Source organism: Boleophthalmus pectinirostris, unplaced genomic scaffold (assembly GCF_026225935.1).
Source record: "Boleophthalmus pectinirostris isolate CB_2022bp ecotype Guang Dong unplaced genomic scaffold, ASM2622593v1 HiC_scaffold_12, whole genome shotgun sequence".
NCBI lineage: Eukaryota > Metazoa > Chordata > Actinopteri > Gobiiformes > Gobiidae > Boleophthalmus > Boleophthalmus pectinirostris.
In genome coordinates, this window is record NW_026571018.1 from 16,865,740 (window position 1) to 16,882,063 (window position 16,324).

Genomic DNA, 16,324 nt, shown 5'->3' on the forward strand with positions numbered 1-16,324 from the left:
AATATTCAAAAAGTGTGTACATTAAAAAAGTAAAGTAGACTATATGCAGGCTATTATACTTTTAATCTATATTTGATCTATCTATCTATCTATCCATATTATCTCCTACAGGCCCTAATATTAATTAACTATTAATCAGCCATAATGAAACACAGTGGTTTCTGTTCTGGATTTTGATTTTGTTATGTACATTCTGTAGAAGGCAACCATTTGGACAAATTAGAGCAGATCTAGCTTAACATTTATGTTTAGAAACGTGCCCAAATTGGCCTCAATACGCTCAATATTACACTAATTGCAACATTCACATTTATGATCATATGTTTTATGGTACTATTAAATAAGTGGCAGCAGTCACATTGCTGAAACTTGATTAAAATGGAAAAGCTTGCACTCCAAATCAAATAATCACTTTCAATATTTGTTTAAAGTAAAAGTAGAATGTGTCTTTCAATTGCTTTCATTGAAAATCATCTAGTTGTCGTGTCAGCTGACAGTCTTATAAAATGTAGGTGCGGTGTGAAAATGACCAGAGTGCCATGAACGCAGCACCGGAGCAGAGCGGAGCACAGGACAACATGGCTGCCGCTGCAGGCCGACTCTACGGGGAAGGAGGCAGGGCAACGAAAAGACAGAAAACCGACGAAGGAGGGATGACAACGGTGAGATCTGCATTGCGTTCATGCATTAAAACGTATTCGTGTCTATTGTTGTTGTAAGAACGAGCCTTGGACCAGATGCATGTTTAAAGTTGTCGTGGAAATCAAGTGTCTTAACATTAGCAATTAGGCTATAGCTAACAGCATTGTTGGAGCTACTGCTGTTGACTTCGCATTATTACTTACTCTAAATATTACAAAATCAATTGTTTACTTGTGTATGCACGGATTCTCTTCTCCAAGAAAGTTTATTTCATTTCATTTTATTTATTTTGTGCATGTGTGTTTTCGATGGGCAAGTCATAGTAAAAAAAAAATTAAAAAAATGCGTGCTTAACTCATATTACTTTTCCATTGCTAACAAAATCGATACTGTTTTGTACCGTCTTCAGGAGGGCTACGATGACCCGCACAAACCCCTGCCCTCCCCGGTGGTGCACATCAGGGGCCTCGTGGACGGAGTGATGGAGGCGGACCTGATGGAAGCCCTGCAGGAGTTTGGCACTATCAGGTAACGCTACAGCAAGAGACTTTGGCAAAATATTATTATATATCTTTTGAGAGAGAAACGGGAAGCTGAAACCTATGAATGCCCTTCAAATATACAGCCTATGAGCACAGATACATTGTTATAATAATCCTTTCTTTATAGCAGAAGAAAATTTTAGTCAGTGAACTGGACAAATTCTTTGCCTGGTTGACTGAATGTACCGTACCTGGAAAACTGGGGGATTACACTTTTTTTTTCCCCCCTTCCTAGTTTTGCTGTCATGATGCCCAAGAAGCGACAGGCGTTGGTGGAATTCGAGGACATGAATGGCTCCTGTAACGCAGTCACATATGCTGCAGAGAACCAGGTGTATATAGCTGGTCACCCCGCGTTCATCAACTACTCTACCAGCCAAAAGATCTCCCGTCCAGGCGATTCTGATGATACCCGGAGTGTTAACAATGTGCTGCTGCTCACCATCATAAACCCCATCTATCCAATCACCACGGTACAAGACTCTCTATTTTGTATTATTGTGGAAACACAAGTGCCCTCTTGTTGACAGTGTTCAGATGTTGCCTTTTGCAGGATGTGCTGTACACAATATGCAACAACTGTGGTCCTGTCCAAAGGATTGTCATCTTTAGGAAGAATGGTGTTCAGTCCATGGTTGAATATCCTTCTCATTTGTTTTTTGGCCACTCAAATTATAGAAGTGTTTTTTCCTTTATTAACTTATTAAAGATGCACTGTGTAACTTTTAAAGTGGAAGGTCCACTACTTGCATGTCCCCCAAAAGATGAATGTCGAACAGTAGGGCATTAAATGTATCTCTCCTGCATTTATTCAACTTACAGGTGTTTTATAACTGCAGAATACCTTTAAAAATATGAATTATTACCATGTGCAGGCTTGGCTTCTCCATAGATTTGACCATTGACCTGCCTCCATTGTGATTACCAAGTTTATTTCCATACTGTGAAAGAATCAAGGTATTTCCATAGAGACAAGCAGGTGGCGGACCCTCACACAGTGCACCTTTTAAATTACCTCCTTAACATAAAGTTCCACATTTGACTCTGTCCAAAGTGCTCAGAGGGCTAAAGCATCTCTCAATGGAGCTGATATCTATTCTGGATGTTGTACTCTGAAGATCGAGTATGCTAAGGTATTCAGAAGATCATTGTTTTTTATTTGTTCTCTAATTGTATTCATTGTGTCTTTGAGTGTTTAAGAAAAAGCACTATATGAATAAAATGTATTATTATTATTAATAGTAATATTCTACCTGTCACTGTCCTAATCATGAAAACTGTCCACAGCCAACACGCCTCAATGTCTTCAAGAATGACCAGGACACTTGGGACTATACCAACCCCAATCTGAGCGGCCAAGGTAACACGCAGCTTCCCAGTAGAGCCCCCTTTTTCTTCTCCTCTTCTCTCATGACACTGTACGGGTTATAGGGCTCACCGTTCCTGGGGATATTGCCTTTGATCGCATTAATTAATTACACTGCTCTTGTAGCTGCTGTTTGATGTCAGAGGCAATATTCCTATTATCACAGTCTTCATGCTTAAAGTAAGGGCAGGAGGAGCCACCCTAAGTTATTTGCAGCCAAGTATCAAACTAATGCATGTAAGAACCTTTTGAATGCACCACCGTTACACGTAGATTCACCTTCCTGATAGAGCATGTCACGGCCGAGCCACAGTCACTGTAAACTAAAGCACTTTTGGCTTTCTTTCAAACATGGTGGAGATTTAGACGATTAGAATTTGCACCCTCTTTAGGAGAGTCGGATGGCACAAAACACACAGCCAGGTTTGGCCAGTCAATGGCTAAGTCTGTCTACATCATCATGTACTGTAGCTTTTTTTTTTTTTTTTTTACGTGAAATTGGTATAGGACAGTTCTGTAATGAATGACTTGATTTGTCTAACAGTTTTATTCCAAAGATTCTTTTACAATTCAGTCTGTTAAACTTGGCTGGCTTAGATACCACTGGTACTCCTTTTGTCCTCACTTTGCAAAACCTATACAGGCTTACCTCAACCTGCAGGCAGACACATGCTGTCAAAGACACACTGCCTTCTACCGCGTTCTACAGCATCACTGCACCTACAGCTACAACAAACCCAAACCTCGTCAAAACATCGGACACAGTGGGGCAGCAGACACTGGAACACATCCTCAACTCAGTACCTGGGTATTCAAGTGCATCATCACTCCAGCATGTGGCAAGGAAAGTCATTTCCTGACGGACAGTAGCTGTCATTTCAGAGACAAATACTTTCATATACAACACAGAGCAAACTCTAAGCTAAAGCCACCTTCCACCACCTCTGAGGAATCACAACACACTGATGATGGGCGGGAGTCAGGTGTGTGGTCTTTGTGACCATGCCTCCTAGCCTTTGGGAAGTGACTGCCTTAACACAGCCACAGGAAGCAACAAAGGACATTTCAAACACACTGTTGTCCAGGCAACAGACGTGGACACATACGCTCTCAATACAGCTCTCCTCCTGCCTCCAGTGCCGAACACAACATGAGAAACTACATGCATAGAGCTGAGCTCTACTGCACATCCACACGCAGATATTCCAGATGTCTTACTCCTCTGCACTAGACTCCTTTTTCACTTTGCACTAAAATGTAAGCACTACGTCCATGAGAGGCCAGTGTTACACAAAGAAGAAACATCCACAGGGGGGCCTATGAAGAGACACGAGCCAAGCATACAGCACAGACTCAAACAGATCAGATATGTTTCCCAAAGCTCCCTCTTATGGACTCTCTTCTATTCTGTATTTCCTGTCCCCTTTCTCCACCTCCCTCCTCTGTGCTTTTCTTGTGTTGTTCTTGTTTCATTTTCCCTTTTTGCACTGGCCCATAGTGATGCCTTAACACCTCCCGTGTGATGCAGGTTTGGCTCAGTGTTTCTGTGGACAGACAGCCCGCTCTCTAAACGGTGCAAATGTCCTGCTAAGTGGTCAGAGCATGGTAAGATGGAAACTTTGAAAACCCCAAGAAGAAAGTGAAAAGCAAGTATGAACTTGTGGTCAGACTATGCTATCTGGTGGTGAGAAAGCAAGAAAAGACGACAAATTTGAAGCAAGAGAATGAGTTGAAGATCCAGTGAAAAGGTTGGCTGGAGGCATCCTTGCAGAAGACTGCCCCCTGCCTGCCCACTGTGTCCTGTGCTTCATGTGTGGTGCTGTAAGTATTTCTGAGACATGACACAAAACTGCACAGCCACATCCAAACGCATTCTGAATGATTGGGTTGTCACTTATTGTCATGTAATCTTTTTTGGAACTCCGGCGTAGGGTAGTTTTTCAAATGTTTTAACAGTATAATAAATATGCTCCAATGAAAAAAAAACTGATGAATTTAACTGGTTTTATTTAAATAAAACCTCTGCCTGGTAGTGACCTATCTGCTTATAATGCAAAGCATTGTGTGTAGTTCAATATAGGACAGTTTGTCTGTTTTGGTTTTGACATGTGTATGTGTACCGTCCTGCACAGATGCTGATGGTGAAGGCAATTGGAACAATTCACAAGGTGTGTGTGGAAATACAAAGATGGTACATAAATAAGATTTTGTATGAAAAGGTTGACTTCTGGTATATAAATCTCCATTATGTAACTGGAAGAAGGCAGACTAAATCCAATTTCATATTAGCCCCTGTTGCATGCCAATCAAAAACATGTTTTTTTTGTTTGTTTTTTTTCACTTATTTCATGTGAATGTTTTTAGGACCCTCTTTATCTTGACTGATAGGAATGGAAACAGAAATACAGTTTGATTGGCAATGTCTTTGTGGTTTTAGATCCTAACGCCAACCCTAACAAACGCCAGAGACAGCCAGCTCTCCTGGGAGATCATCCTCCAGATTATGGTAAAGCTTCCTCCTTAGTTAACGTAGAGTATGTGCATGTGTGAATTATACATTATATTTTGCTTTTAGGAGGTCCTCAAAGTGGTTATCATGGCTATGGTGATGATAGCTATGGGCCTCCCCCTCCTCACCGTATGGGTGCGGGCATGGGGAGCCGGGGCCGTGGAAGTCAGCGCTATGGTCCAGGGTATGGACCCCCGCCCCCTGAGTATGGACCCCATGCTGAATCACCAGTTCTCATGGTTTATGGCCTTGAATCAACTAAAATCAATGCAGACAAAGTTTTTAACATATTCTGTCTCTATGGCAACGTAGAAAGGGTGAGTCAGATTGAACACGTGAGATTGAGCCTGCGCTCTACCCCAACTCAAATGTTTCCTTTTGATTTTCTGTTGAAGGTCAAGTTCATGAAGAGTAAGCCTGGAGCTGCAATGGTGGAGATGGGAGACTGTTATGCAGTGGACAGAGCCATCACTCATCTCAACAACACCTTTCTTTTTGGACAGAAGCTCAATGTTTGGTACAAACTGCAAAACATGTTAGGGTCTACACACACAGACTGTGCAAATTGAAATCTAACTGAATGTATTTTTGTATGTTGACATTATAGTGTCTCAAAGCAGCAGGCAATTGTGCCAGGCCAGTGCTATCAGTTGGATGACAACACCAGCAGCTTCAAAGATTTCCATGGCTCACGCAACAATCGCTTCACATCTCCAGAGCAGGCAGCGAAAAACCGCATCCAGCACCCCAGCAATGTCCTGCACTTTTTTAACGCAGCACCAGATATTACTGAGGAGTTCTTCACACAGGTAAATTTAAATAATCACCAAAAAACACATTTTTAAAAATATACCCATTTCTTATCTGTCGGTATCGCACATTTTGTTTCTGACAGGTCTGTGAAGAGCTAGGGGTCAAAAGTCCCTCAAGTGTGAAAGTGTTTTCTGGTAAAAGTAAGTTTTGTAAAAGTTCATGTTCTAAAATGGGACATTCTTTATATTTCAAAAATTGTGCCAATTGAAAGTACCTTTTCCATTTTACCCAAATAGGTGAGCGGAGTTCATCTGGTTTGCTTGAGTGGGAATCAATCAATGATGCCATGGAAGCCCTTGCTTTGCTGAACCATTATCTCATGAAAAATTCAAGTAAGCCACCCTAAACCAAAATTATAATTTATTCAAATGCATTTGTCTTACTTTTAAATTTGATTCAGGTGGACCTTATCCCTATACACTGAAGCTCTGCTTCTCTACCACACATCATGCCAACTAAAGAATCGTCTCCAGACTCCTAACTATAATACTGTATTTGATTTTTGTGTTGAGTGTTGGACTGTTGCTTCCCACATGGCAATCTATCTACAAAGTTTAGGAATAACTGCTTTAATGTGTTTCCACAAGTTTTATATCATTCATGTACAATTTGAGTTTTTACAATTGTTCAGCGAAGTATTGCATTGTTATGTAAATTAACATGTAATGTGCACCCAAGTCTTGTATTTTTAAATAAAGTGGACAGTACCCTTATAGTTTCATGGATATTAATGCTATATACAAATTGTCTTGATTAATACTGCTGGTTTAGTTAATGTTTTTTTTCCTCTCAATAAAAATCTAAATCGCCATAAATTTAAAAAAAGATTGCTTTATGAAAAGAAAAGACTGGTTAAGTGTTGTATTAGATTAAGGTTATAGCTAGCCAAATGGATTTAAACTGACTATATAGAGATAGAGATAAGATAGATATACACACACATATACATACATATATGCATTCATACATACATAAACCACTTCTTGAAATTTAGTTATTAAACGTTTATCCGTAGGTCTGGAGCTTCAACCAATCATGAGAGGGCGCACTTACAGCCAGACCATGAACCAGACGCATGCTCAAATAAATAATGAAGTATTATTTATTTGCTTTAAATCGCTAGCCATGATTTGGCATTTGTGGTTTGATCAATGAGTGGAAAGAGGATCTATATACGATCATCTGTCATCTACATATATGTTTCTAATGTTACGTTCATCATGTTTTTTTTTTAAACTACAAATCCCACAATGCTGCGTGACCCGAGTGGCGTAGGTGTTTCCGGTGTCTTTTAACATTTTACTTCCTTCTACACAGACCGACACGAACAAACCAAAAAAGAAGACATCGTTAACTTTCCAATGCTGTTGTCAACACGCGTGTATTCTACTTCATTTTGCCCAGTTTCTTACCATAAACATTACAGAATGTGGTAAGTAGTGGCTACGTACCGAAGAATTGTTGGTAAAAGTAGACTCTAGCGCGAAGGCCTCCGAAGAAAGTTTGGTCGCGGCCCTGTAAACAACATGTCCTCCGCCTCGCAGTCTTCCTCTAGACGGCAGTGGTGCTACCTCTGCGACCTGCCCAAGATGCCATGGGCCATGCTGTGGGAGTTTAGCGAGGCTGTGTGCCGGGGCTGTGTCAACTACGACGGCGCGGACAGGATAGAGCTGCTGATTGAGACCGCGCGCCAGTTAAAAAGCTCACATGGTGTTTTAGACGGCAGGTCTCCCGGTCCACAACAGAGCAAACCCAGCTCCTCTGGACCCATTGAAGCGGGTAGGCAGCACGGGGAGCGCACAGACAGGGGGAGGGGGGACTACGGGACATCTTCACGTCTCCCCAACGGCCTCCATAGAGCAGAAGATGTGGCTTTGTCAGAGGGAAGCCGCCAGAGCCCAAATACTCGGCGGGCCATTGTTGGGACAATGCCGAGTCTCCACGGGGCTCTACCTGCTCATGCTCTCATAGCCCAGGGCCTGGTCGCTGCTCCTCATGGCCTATTAGCCCCCTTATCAGGTTCTAGAGCAGGGAGTGCTCCCATAGCTGTATCTGCGGGTCCTATAATGGGTGATGGTGCCAGAAGGCAGCCTGTGCCCCTGGGGGTCGGGGCTAGCACCTCTGCTATGGGTATAGATCCAGCCGTGTGGAGAAATAATGAAGTTATGGCTGAACTCAATGAGATTGCACGAAATCGTGTGGAAGGTTGGCCGAATCGTCCTAAAGCAGTGCGGGATGTACTTGTAGCACTCAACAGCTGTGTCCCGTTCACTGTGCGCTTTAGGAAAGATCACAACCTAATGGGCAAAGTCCTGGGCTTTGATTCCACATCCACTCCAGAGTTTGAGCTCAAAGTGTTTGTGGAGTACCCCTGTGGCTCTGGGATGGTCTTTTCTGGAGTGCCAGACCTGGTAAGGCAGATGTTTCGGGATTCAGCAAAGGATGCTGGGAAAGCAGTGAACTCTGGGCTGCGTTATGTGGAATATGAAAAGAGACACAACAGTGGGGATTGGCGCGGCTTATCTGAGCTCCTGAACGATGGTGTGCGTCTCTTCAAAGAGCCCCCTATTCCTGAAGTTTTGCCTCAGCCAGACCCAGTTCTTTCCATGGCCGCCACCGGACGCCCTGTGTCATCTAAAAGTGCTAGTCGGCGTCGCAAGGCCTCTCCGGGCTCAGAGAATGGTGAGAGTGAAGGGCGCCCAGAGCACTTGGGCAGAGAGGCCTGGCCCAGGGGAGGATACCCTGGCATGGATACCCATCCTCCTGACGGTCCCCCTCGCCTTCACAGCCAGCCTTCACCCATCTCAGCACTCATGGGAGTAGCAGACAGCCTGAGCTCCAGCCAGCTCGCCCGGGACAGTCCCAACATGTCTGCTGGGCACACCTCCTCAGTGGGTCGCCCCCCCAGCAGCAGCCCTTCCACAGCCTCCACGTCTGTGTCCCAGGCCGCTATGGGCCAAGGCTCCGCCTCTGGAGCTTCCAGTAACACTACAGCGGGCGAGTCGAGCAGTGGAGCCCAGCCCGCTCTGCTCTGCTGCACTCTGTGTCGAGAGCGCCTGGAGGACACACACTTTGTCCAGTGTCCCTCTGTGCCACACCATAAGTTCTGTTTCCCATGCACACGCGGATTCATCCGGAGCCAAGGCCAGGGCAACGAAGTGTACTGCCCCAGCGGAGAGCGCTGTCCCCTAGTGGGCTCCAACGTGCCCTGGGCATTCATGCAAGGAGAGATCTCCACCATCCTGGCAGCTGACGCAGATGTGACGGTTAAAAAGGAGAGTGACCCTTGACGTGTGGTCACTGGTAAGAGCCATGTATATTTACACTGCTACAATGTTTGTTAATGGTTGGCTATTTGCACATTGCCTAAAAATGCCTGTTTTACAGCGGAGCGTAAACTGAAAGCACTTCCCATATCGTCAAGCAGAGGTGCGCTGTGGCTGCGGTGCTGTGGGCCTTTATATCCAGGAGAACAGAATCTACGGCCCACTCACTCGAGGGCGGCGCTCACCTGGTGCAGTGCCCCTGAATGTTTCCGTCTAAACCTCCATCAGGAGTTGCAGAGGCTGGTCATTTCAAACACCCAGGAACAAAAGCACATGCTTCTTTTATGAATGACAATCTTTTTGTGTTAACATATACTTTTGCATATTGTCCTATACTGACAGATGACACTGATAAACGGCCTGACACAATACACTTCTCTAAAAGTAAGAAGATGAATGTCCAAAATGTGGCAAAACCATGAGGTCCTTAAACATCAACGTGTGAGCTATACCCCCATTGTCTGTCTTTTATTATATATCAAAAATGTGAATTTACTTTCAATATGGCTCTGTAATTTCTATTTTTGATACAATACAAATTTATATGCATTTGTTTATAGTTTCGAGAAGACCAAAGATGGCTTCATGCTCAATGTAATTTCTGTATTGTAGCTGTGTATCTTGTATTTACTGTCAACCTTGGCATTTGTCACTAATTTGTTCATCACAGATGTAAGCTTGCTTTGTCTTTATTTACTTTTTGAATTATATGTATGGTAACTTCAAATGGTTAACCCACACTCGTGATCGTACTTGGTCAGCTCTATAATAAAAGATAAATAGGTATAGCTGGTTTTATTTTGTTGGGAGTTATTTTATTTTTAAAAAGCATGATACAGGCAGTGAATTCATATGACATTTCTTACATTTGTACAGACCACAGATCATTCGAAATCACAATTCACTATTCCAATTTAAAGTAGTAAAAAAGCTGGATTTAGTCCTTATTTAATATCAAACCCAGTAATCGATTGCCACAGCATTAGTGTAAACACTATTAGGATAAAGTGGTTCTTAACTAGTGCTCACATTTCAAACATTCATGTCTTGTGTTCCACTGTACAGGCAGTGATTGGTGTATCTTCATAATCATCATCACACTGGTTCTAAATGGGGCACCTGTCGGTAAGAGCCTCCTTAGCGCCCTTCAGTGTCTCTCGTTTCACACACTTCCAGTAGCCAGAGATGCCAGTCTGAGGCTGAACCTATGTGATTCAAAGATAGAGGTTTGATCAAAATATTAAAGTCAAAATGTTCTCTGAGCAGTTTACCTTGAGACCACGCAGCACTCTGTCCGTCATCACATTAATAAACTCTTTATGGCTCAAGCAGTTGTCTCCATCCATGTCGAAGAGTTTGAACACAGTGTCCAGGACATTATCGGACAGATCATGTCCTGTGGCGATTCGGACTGCCCGCTTGAACTGAGCTGCATTTAACATGTTAGAAAACTACCTTAACAACATTACACATGTGGCTATATCATTCAAATAACCATCTTACCCATCCCAACTGGACGATTTGCTTCTGTGACCATTTTCATAGAAACGGCAAAATCCTCCAGATTATTTGTGAAAAGACAGAAGGCTCTGAACTCTTCAAAAGTGATACTCTAAAAAGACAACGCAAATGTATTCTTTAGTCACAAAATAGTTTACAGAACTGTGAACAGAAGCTAAGAAGTGGGTTACTTGTCCAGCAGGGATCTTCTTCCTCATGTTCTGCCAGTAAACCTCATTGTCTTCCTCATTGGTGTAGTGCAACAGCCACTCAGCAAAGTCCTCTCGTCTCATAGTGTCCATTCCTTTGGAGAACTGCAGGAACTCCATCTCCTGGACTTCAGCCTGGAGGTTCTCCATGAACCTGTAGATACCAAAGATTCAAGAACATACTCCCAAATGCCAATAATGTTTAAGTAAGCAATAATATTATACTGTTTGGTTCAGTTGTCTCTGGCAGATTCAATTGGAAACTGGTTACATTTACATTTTGTTACTATACATTACCTGTGGAAGTCCTGATACTGCAACTTGTTTTGTCCTTTCTGACCAAAGAAATGCACCTGAAGCGTGGTGTTCACAACCACTTCCTCTGCTGGGCTCTGGTGAGAGGACACAAATAGACTAAAGGAATGTCTGAATATAATATTAATATAAGCATTTTCCAAATGTTAATGGAGTGACAAATCTGTTTTTATGACAAGGATGAATGTACCCACCTCAACATTTTCCTTGGCCACTGGCCGTGGCACTTTTCTGCTTTTTGCAATTATTTTCTTGAGCTTTAGTAACAAAAAGAAAATGGGCAAAAATTATCAAAATTAAATTGTTTATGAATTAGATTTATTCAATAGCATAGAAAACTTAGAATACCAGACTTAAATCAATGAAATTAAGCAAAATATTTAATAATGGCAACCATGCATCTGTACTTGTTTTGATCACTGAACGCGTTTTGTTGAACCAAGTCAAAACCTGTAGCAACAAGGCAGGTACCAACATGCGTCATAAAGAAATAAAACTAGCCTCAACCTGATCTATTTAAACAGGTTTCCTCTTGACATGGGAGTCTGGCTGAAGCAAGGGCTCAAATGTGAAGAGGAGAGACAAACTAATGCAAACACGTAACAGGCACATGTCCCTCACCTTTCACTGGGACTGAAGTCACAACAGTCAAGATACTACAATGTAGCATCTGGACTTAGGCAGCGTTAAGAATAGCAACAATTGGAAATTAAGGACATTTTTACTATTTATGCTCTGTTATCAGATGTAAGGTTTCATTTCTCACCTTTAAGAATTCCTTTTTGTCCACGTGTTCATTGCCGTCCACATCCAGCATTTTGAAAGCAATGTGAAATCCGGTGCGTGGCTCTAAAAACAGCATAGATTATAGAATTTACGTTTATTTGGGACATATAAATCTGAAAAAAAAATTTTGAGCCAGGGTTCAGTCTCTTGACATATTAGATAAAAAACAGGGGATTGTGGATATCGTATTTACATTTTGAGTAAACTAATTGATGTAAAAATTCAAATTTTGCCTAATTCTTTAGACGTAAAATCAATCTTAGAATGAGAAATAAACAAACCTTCTGTACAATCCTTAAAAATCTTGTTGAGTAATAGAGTGGCAAGTTTAGTTTATGTGCTACTTAAAGAGGTGATGTTTATGTCCCTTTCACCTTAATTCAGTGCAGCAAAATAAAACAAGTATATTGATTTAGTAAAAAAAGAAACGTACTTGTGAGGATTGTCAATAGAAAGAGATACTCTGTGTAGGATATCAGACCTGAAAACACACAGATTTAGCTCAGAGCTTATATAGATGACCACAGTAAAACACAGTAAAAAAAAATCTAATAAAATAAAGACACTAGAACTTAACTTACCATTGTCCCCCAGGCTCCGAAACAGAGAATCCCCTGCTCTGGCTTTGGAGGCTGCTGTCAACATTTTTTGTACCTCCTACAGGACACAATAATGTTGTTACCTCATCTAAAACACATTTGGAGTTGTATTTTGTTTCATTCACACATGAGTAACCCTTTATTTTTAGTCTATGTACAACTCCAAAGCTCAAAATGCTCTGTTCCACTGTGTGATGTCATGAAGAGGTAGTTTTCAAAGTAACAGCTACCTTGTACCTCTTGTTCAGTAGAGATTGCAAACTCCAAGGCTGAAATTATCCAAATTATTCTAGTAAAAGAGTATAGTGTTTAAAAACACACTGTAGCATTTCCAGTACTACCACATGAAATCACAAGGTGGAACAGAGTGTTTTCTGTTTAAGAAAATAACCTAAATATTTGTGTGTTCAACAAAACACAACTCTAGATGTTTGTAAATAGTATAATATGGACACTTTAATTGTAATGGTTAGGCTAATGAGTAATGACATAAATATATTTGAATCCATACCTGTTCTGTTAAAATCCTCTTCTGCAGCTTTCCTGTAAAAGCAAAACACACAGAAGCCACTGGTGAATGACAATAGTTTATAGGAGGTTATTTTTGTTTTTCCTTTCCATATCGCAGGAAGGATGGTTCTTATGACAAACTTCACATTAGCTGACATCTTATTAAGTAGCCAATATTATGAGTCTCCACCAGAATAATGTGATGCTACATGTCTACTTTAACATTAAAATGGTTGTCGATTTATAACCCATAACTTAAAGGTGCACTGTGCAACCTTTCTGATGGAGCATATGCCACCTGTTTGTCTCCAGGAAGATGTTATGGCTTTTCCAAGAATGTTCCACAGTATGGCGTTGAACTTATTTATCTCGCAAATATATTCAATTAAATTCCCTTTTTTATGGCCCCAAAATCATTCTTACTTTAAGCAGGATCGCCTCTCCACACATCTGACGTGTATCTTGCCCTGGTAGAGCATCTTGCTTGTCTCCATGGAGATATAAGAGTTTAATGCCACGGTGGAACATTCCAGGCAAAGCAATAATGTCTCCATGGATATAAAAAGTTAGAAATATTAGCCCATGTAGTGCACCTTTAATAGTGGGCCTACTAAAATGTAACCCCACATTTAAAGCTGCACTATGTAACTTTTCTGGCAAAGGGTCAGTCATCTATTGTTTCCATGGAGTTGTTCCACACTAGGACATTAAACATATCCATCTCTACGGAAACAAGCAGGTGACGCCATTAGGCGCAAGTTACAGATCAGATCTTTGTAGCGGTGACCCCACTCAACATAAGAATGCATGTGTTTAGGCATCTTTCTCATTCTCAGCTATAAAAACATCTGTAACTGATTAAATTAAATTAATGCCATAGTGAGGAACATTCCAGGAAAAGCAACAACTTCTCACTAAAAAGTTGTTGTACCTTAAATTCGCCATCACTGATTATGAATGGTCAAGTAGGCTATAGTTCAAAGTATGTGGTTCCAATGTTGTTTTTATAATCACAGGTCACATTTCATTGATTTGTCCCAGTTTTATACAAGAAATGTCCCAGGTGTCCTTATTTTGACCAATGTGAAACCCACCAACAGTAAAGAGGGGAATATATTGTAATTTGTTTAGCTAAAATACAGAAAACCATGCTTGAAAATTACCATAAAGCAAAAATGCACTTACAGAAGTACCTCAAGTTATGACTGATCCACAAGTGCGTCGAGAATGGACAATGTTACGCACTCTTTTCACAATTTTATTTATACTAGTGTTACCACATTTTCAAAATCCAAAACTGGGATACCCCGAGTTGGTTGTGGTTGAGTGCGCAATTAAAGAAAACTGTTCACGAATTATTCAAGATAGCATGTGAGGCAGTATAGTCATATTTTCTTTTTGTTTTCTGTAATTTTACCTAAACAAAAACCTAAAACAAAAAAAACTAGACAATTTATGCCTCTCTTTACTGTTGGCAAGTATCAAATTGGTCAAAAATAGGCACACCAGGGACATTTCTTGTATAAAACTGGGACAAATCAGTGGTTTTGTATAAATCCACTAGGACAGGGGACACAGGTCTCAAAACTGGGACTATCCTGGGTAAATAGCGACGTCTGGCCAACCATCCCAACCTAGTGTGTCCCAGTTCTGAATGTTGAAAACCTGCTCACTCTTCCCCAGCTGATAAAGTAGTATTGTTGTATTAGTGCTGATAGTGACTGTTGCTTACTGTCCACATTCTCCAGCATCACAGAGTACAGGAAGTCCCTAGGTGTCATGTAAGGCTCGCCCTGATACACCACAGAGGCAAACTGGATAAAACGGAGCCTCCTCGCCGACAGATTTGAACCGAGAGCATCCTGAAACAGCAACAGCATAAAAATATTACGAGATGAATACCAACATACAACATACAACATGCAACATACAATGGCAATGTTTGTTTATGTCTGCTCAGGCTGACAGCTGCAATGGGGCGGGGTTACTGCTTACTCATCTATGACTTACTAACTAGAACATAATTTAAAACACTTTAGTAATAAACAGCCATTGTTTTACGTAAACAAACAATGCATAAAAGTAGTTACTCGCTTTGAAGTGTTTAACCAACTTTAGTAAGATACTTAGCCTACTTTTTGTTCCTCCTCCTTAGCGTACACGCTGCAGGGAAGCGTCCGGCTGCTTTGGAAATATTGGTAATAACAAACGACTCCGGCTCCAACCAAAGACCCCAGCACACCAGGGCCGACAACACGACGGAGACCTAAAGCTTTAATGCTCCGAGGAGAACGTAAAAGCCCCCTAAAAAGAGAGGCGACCCTTCCCCAGCTGGCCATTTCTAAAGAGCTAACAGCAGACCAGACGTGCTAACAGCAGCAGCCCAACCCAACACTTCCGTAACGGACAACTGCACCAGACCTGCACGCACGGCCACAGTCAGGTCTCAATGTAAACTACAACTAAATAAAACAAATTAAAAAAAAGAAAGAAAACACTAAGGCTTTTTAAAATAAATACATAAAAAAAAAAAAAAAACATTTAAAGGTGCACTGTGTAACTTTCCGCCATGGAAACGATGTTACCAAGAATTTTTCACAGTATGATATTAAACTTATCATCAAGCACCATGCCAATTTACAAATCTGTATAATTAAATAATAGCAAATAATAGCAAGCAAGTTTATTTCCCTACTGTGGTATATTCCAGGGAAAGCAATCTCCCTAACATATACCCATGGACACAAACAGGTGCTGGACTTGTACCAGAGAAGCTACATTAAGAATTTAATCTTTAGTCTCAGATCATAGACTGTACATTCTTTATACAGTCTATGTCTCAGATGAATTAGAAGTTACCAATTATAACTCAGAGGTCTTAAAGCTTGGACTAAAGCTATAATCATCATTTCATCTTATTACAGTCTTATTTGCACTGATCATTTTCAGTTTCAGGTTGGTGTATAAAAGTGTCAGAGATAAATGTGTCACCATTAACTTGACATCAAGTTTGCATTAGCAAGTTTGGAGGTTTATTTAATGTCATAGCAGCAAGTTGTAAAGTAACAAAGACATACACACTGTAAGATAATCAATGAAGGAAACAAAGGTTTCACAATATTTTTTCTTCGGTCACGGTTTACTCTTCTTATTTACGTTGGTTATAACTATGTTCATTATAACATAGTTGAAATTGCCCTGTGTGTC

At 41.1% G+C, this 16,324-nt stretch overlaps 3 protein-coding genes across 4 annotated transcripts; 2 read left to right on the forward strand and 1 right to left on the reverse strand.

Moving 5' to 3' along the window:
* The first annotated feature begins 544 nt into the window (after positions 1 to 544).
* Positions 545 to 6,587, forward strand: LOC110169006 (heterogeneous nuclear ribonucleoprotein L-like). Of its 2 annotated transcripts, XM_020934503.2 has the most exons (14): positions 545 to 662; positions 1,052 to 1,170; positions 1,420 to 1,657; positions 1,738 to 1,823; positions 2,221 to 2,317; positions 2,472 to 2,544; positions 4,683 to 4,718; positions 4,988 to 5,056; positions 5,126 to 5,376; positions 5,455 to 5,576; positions 5,667 to 5,868; positions 5,955 to 6,012; positions 6,109 to 6,204; positions 6,273 to 6,587. In XM_020934503.2, exons 1-14 carry the CDS (start codon positions 579 to 581, stop codon positions 6,329 to 6,331), a joined length of 1,590 nt encoding a protein of 529 aa, XP_020790162.1. In that variant the 5' UTR covers positions 545 to 578; the 3' UTR covers positions 6,332 to 6,587. The 2 variants fall into 2 exon arrangements, with proteins under 2 accessions (XP_020790162.1, XP_020790163.1); XM_020934504.2 differs by lacking the exon at positions 4,683 to 4,718.
* A 564-nt stretch (positions 6,588 to 7,151) lies between these two features.
* On the forward strand, positions 7,152 to 9,986 carry LOC110169050 (interferon regulatory factor 2-binding protein 1). The gene is made up of 2 exons (XM_020934552.2): positions 7,152 to 9,175; positions 9,260 to 9,986. Exon 1 carries the CDS (start codon positions 7,399 to 7,401, stop codon positions 9,160 to 9,162), a length of 1,764 nt encoding a protein of 587 aa, XP_020790211.1. The 5' UTR covers positions 7,152 to 7,398; the 3' UTR covers positions 9,163 to 9,175; positions 9,260 to 9,986.
* Positions 9,987 to 9,991: 5 nt separating this feature from the next.
* On the reverse strand, positions 9,992 to 15,525 carry micu2 (mitochondrial calcium uptake 2). The gene is made up of 12 exons (XM_020934553.2): positions 15,253 to 15,525; positions 14,850 to 14,979; positions 13,119 to 13,150; positions 12,590 to 12,665; positions 12,442 to 12,489; positions 11,989 to 12,071; positions 11,417 to 11,479; positions 11,205 to 11,299; positions 10,890 to 11,061; positions 10,702 to 10,810; positions 10,470 to 10,627; positions 9,992 to 10,403 (listed from the first exon to the last, which is right to left on the reverse strand). Exons 1-12 carry the CDS (start codon positions 15,454 to 15,456, stop codon positions 10,305 to 10,307), a joined length of 1,269 nt encoding a protein of 422 aa, XP_020790212.1. The 5' UTR covers positions 15,457 to 15,525; the 3' UTR covers positions 9,992 to 10,304.
* Positions 15,526 to 16,324: the final 799 nt, after the last annotated feature.

Excerpts from the sequence above, each read along its gene's own strand:
- LOC110169050 (XM_020934552.2), top strand. The coding sequence starts at position 7,399 with ATGTCCTCCGCCTCGCAGTCTTCCTCTAGACGGCAGTGGTGCTACCTC.
- LOC110169006 (XM_020934503.2), top strand. The coding sequence starts at position 579 with ATGGCTGCCGCTGCAGGCCGACTCTACGGGGAAGGAGGCAGGGCAACG. Across the intron at positions 663-1,051 it reads ACGAAGGAGGGATGACAACG|GAGGGCTACGATGACCCGCA; the intron begins GTGAGATCTGCA and ends TACCGTCTTCAG. Across the intron at positions 4,719-4,987 it reads CAATTGGAACAATTCACAAG|ATCCTAACGCCAACCCTAAC; the intron begins GTGTGTGTGGAA and ends TTGTGGTTTTAG.
- micu2 (XM_020934553.2), bottom strand. The coding sequence starts at position 15,456 with ATGGCCAGCTGGGGAAGGGTCGCCTCTCTTTTTAGGGGGCTTTTACGT. Across the intron at positions 10,811-10,889 it reads AGAAGATCCCTGCTGGACAA|AGTATCACTTTTGAAGAGTT; the intron begins GTAACCCACTTC and ends TTGTCTTTTTAG. Across the intron at positions 10,628-10,701 it reads AAATCGTCCAGTTGGGATGG|CTCAGTTCAAGCGGGCAGTC; the intron begins GTAAGATGGTTA and ends TGTTAAATGCAG.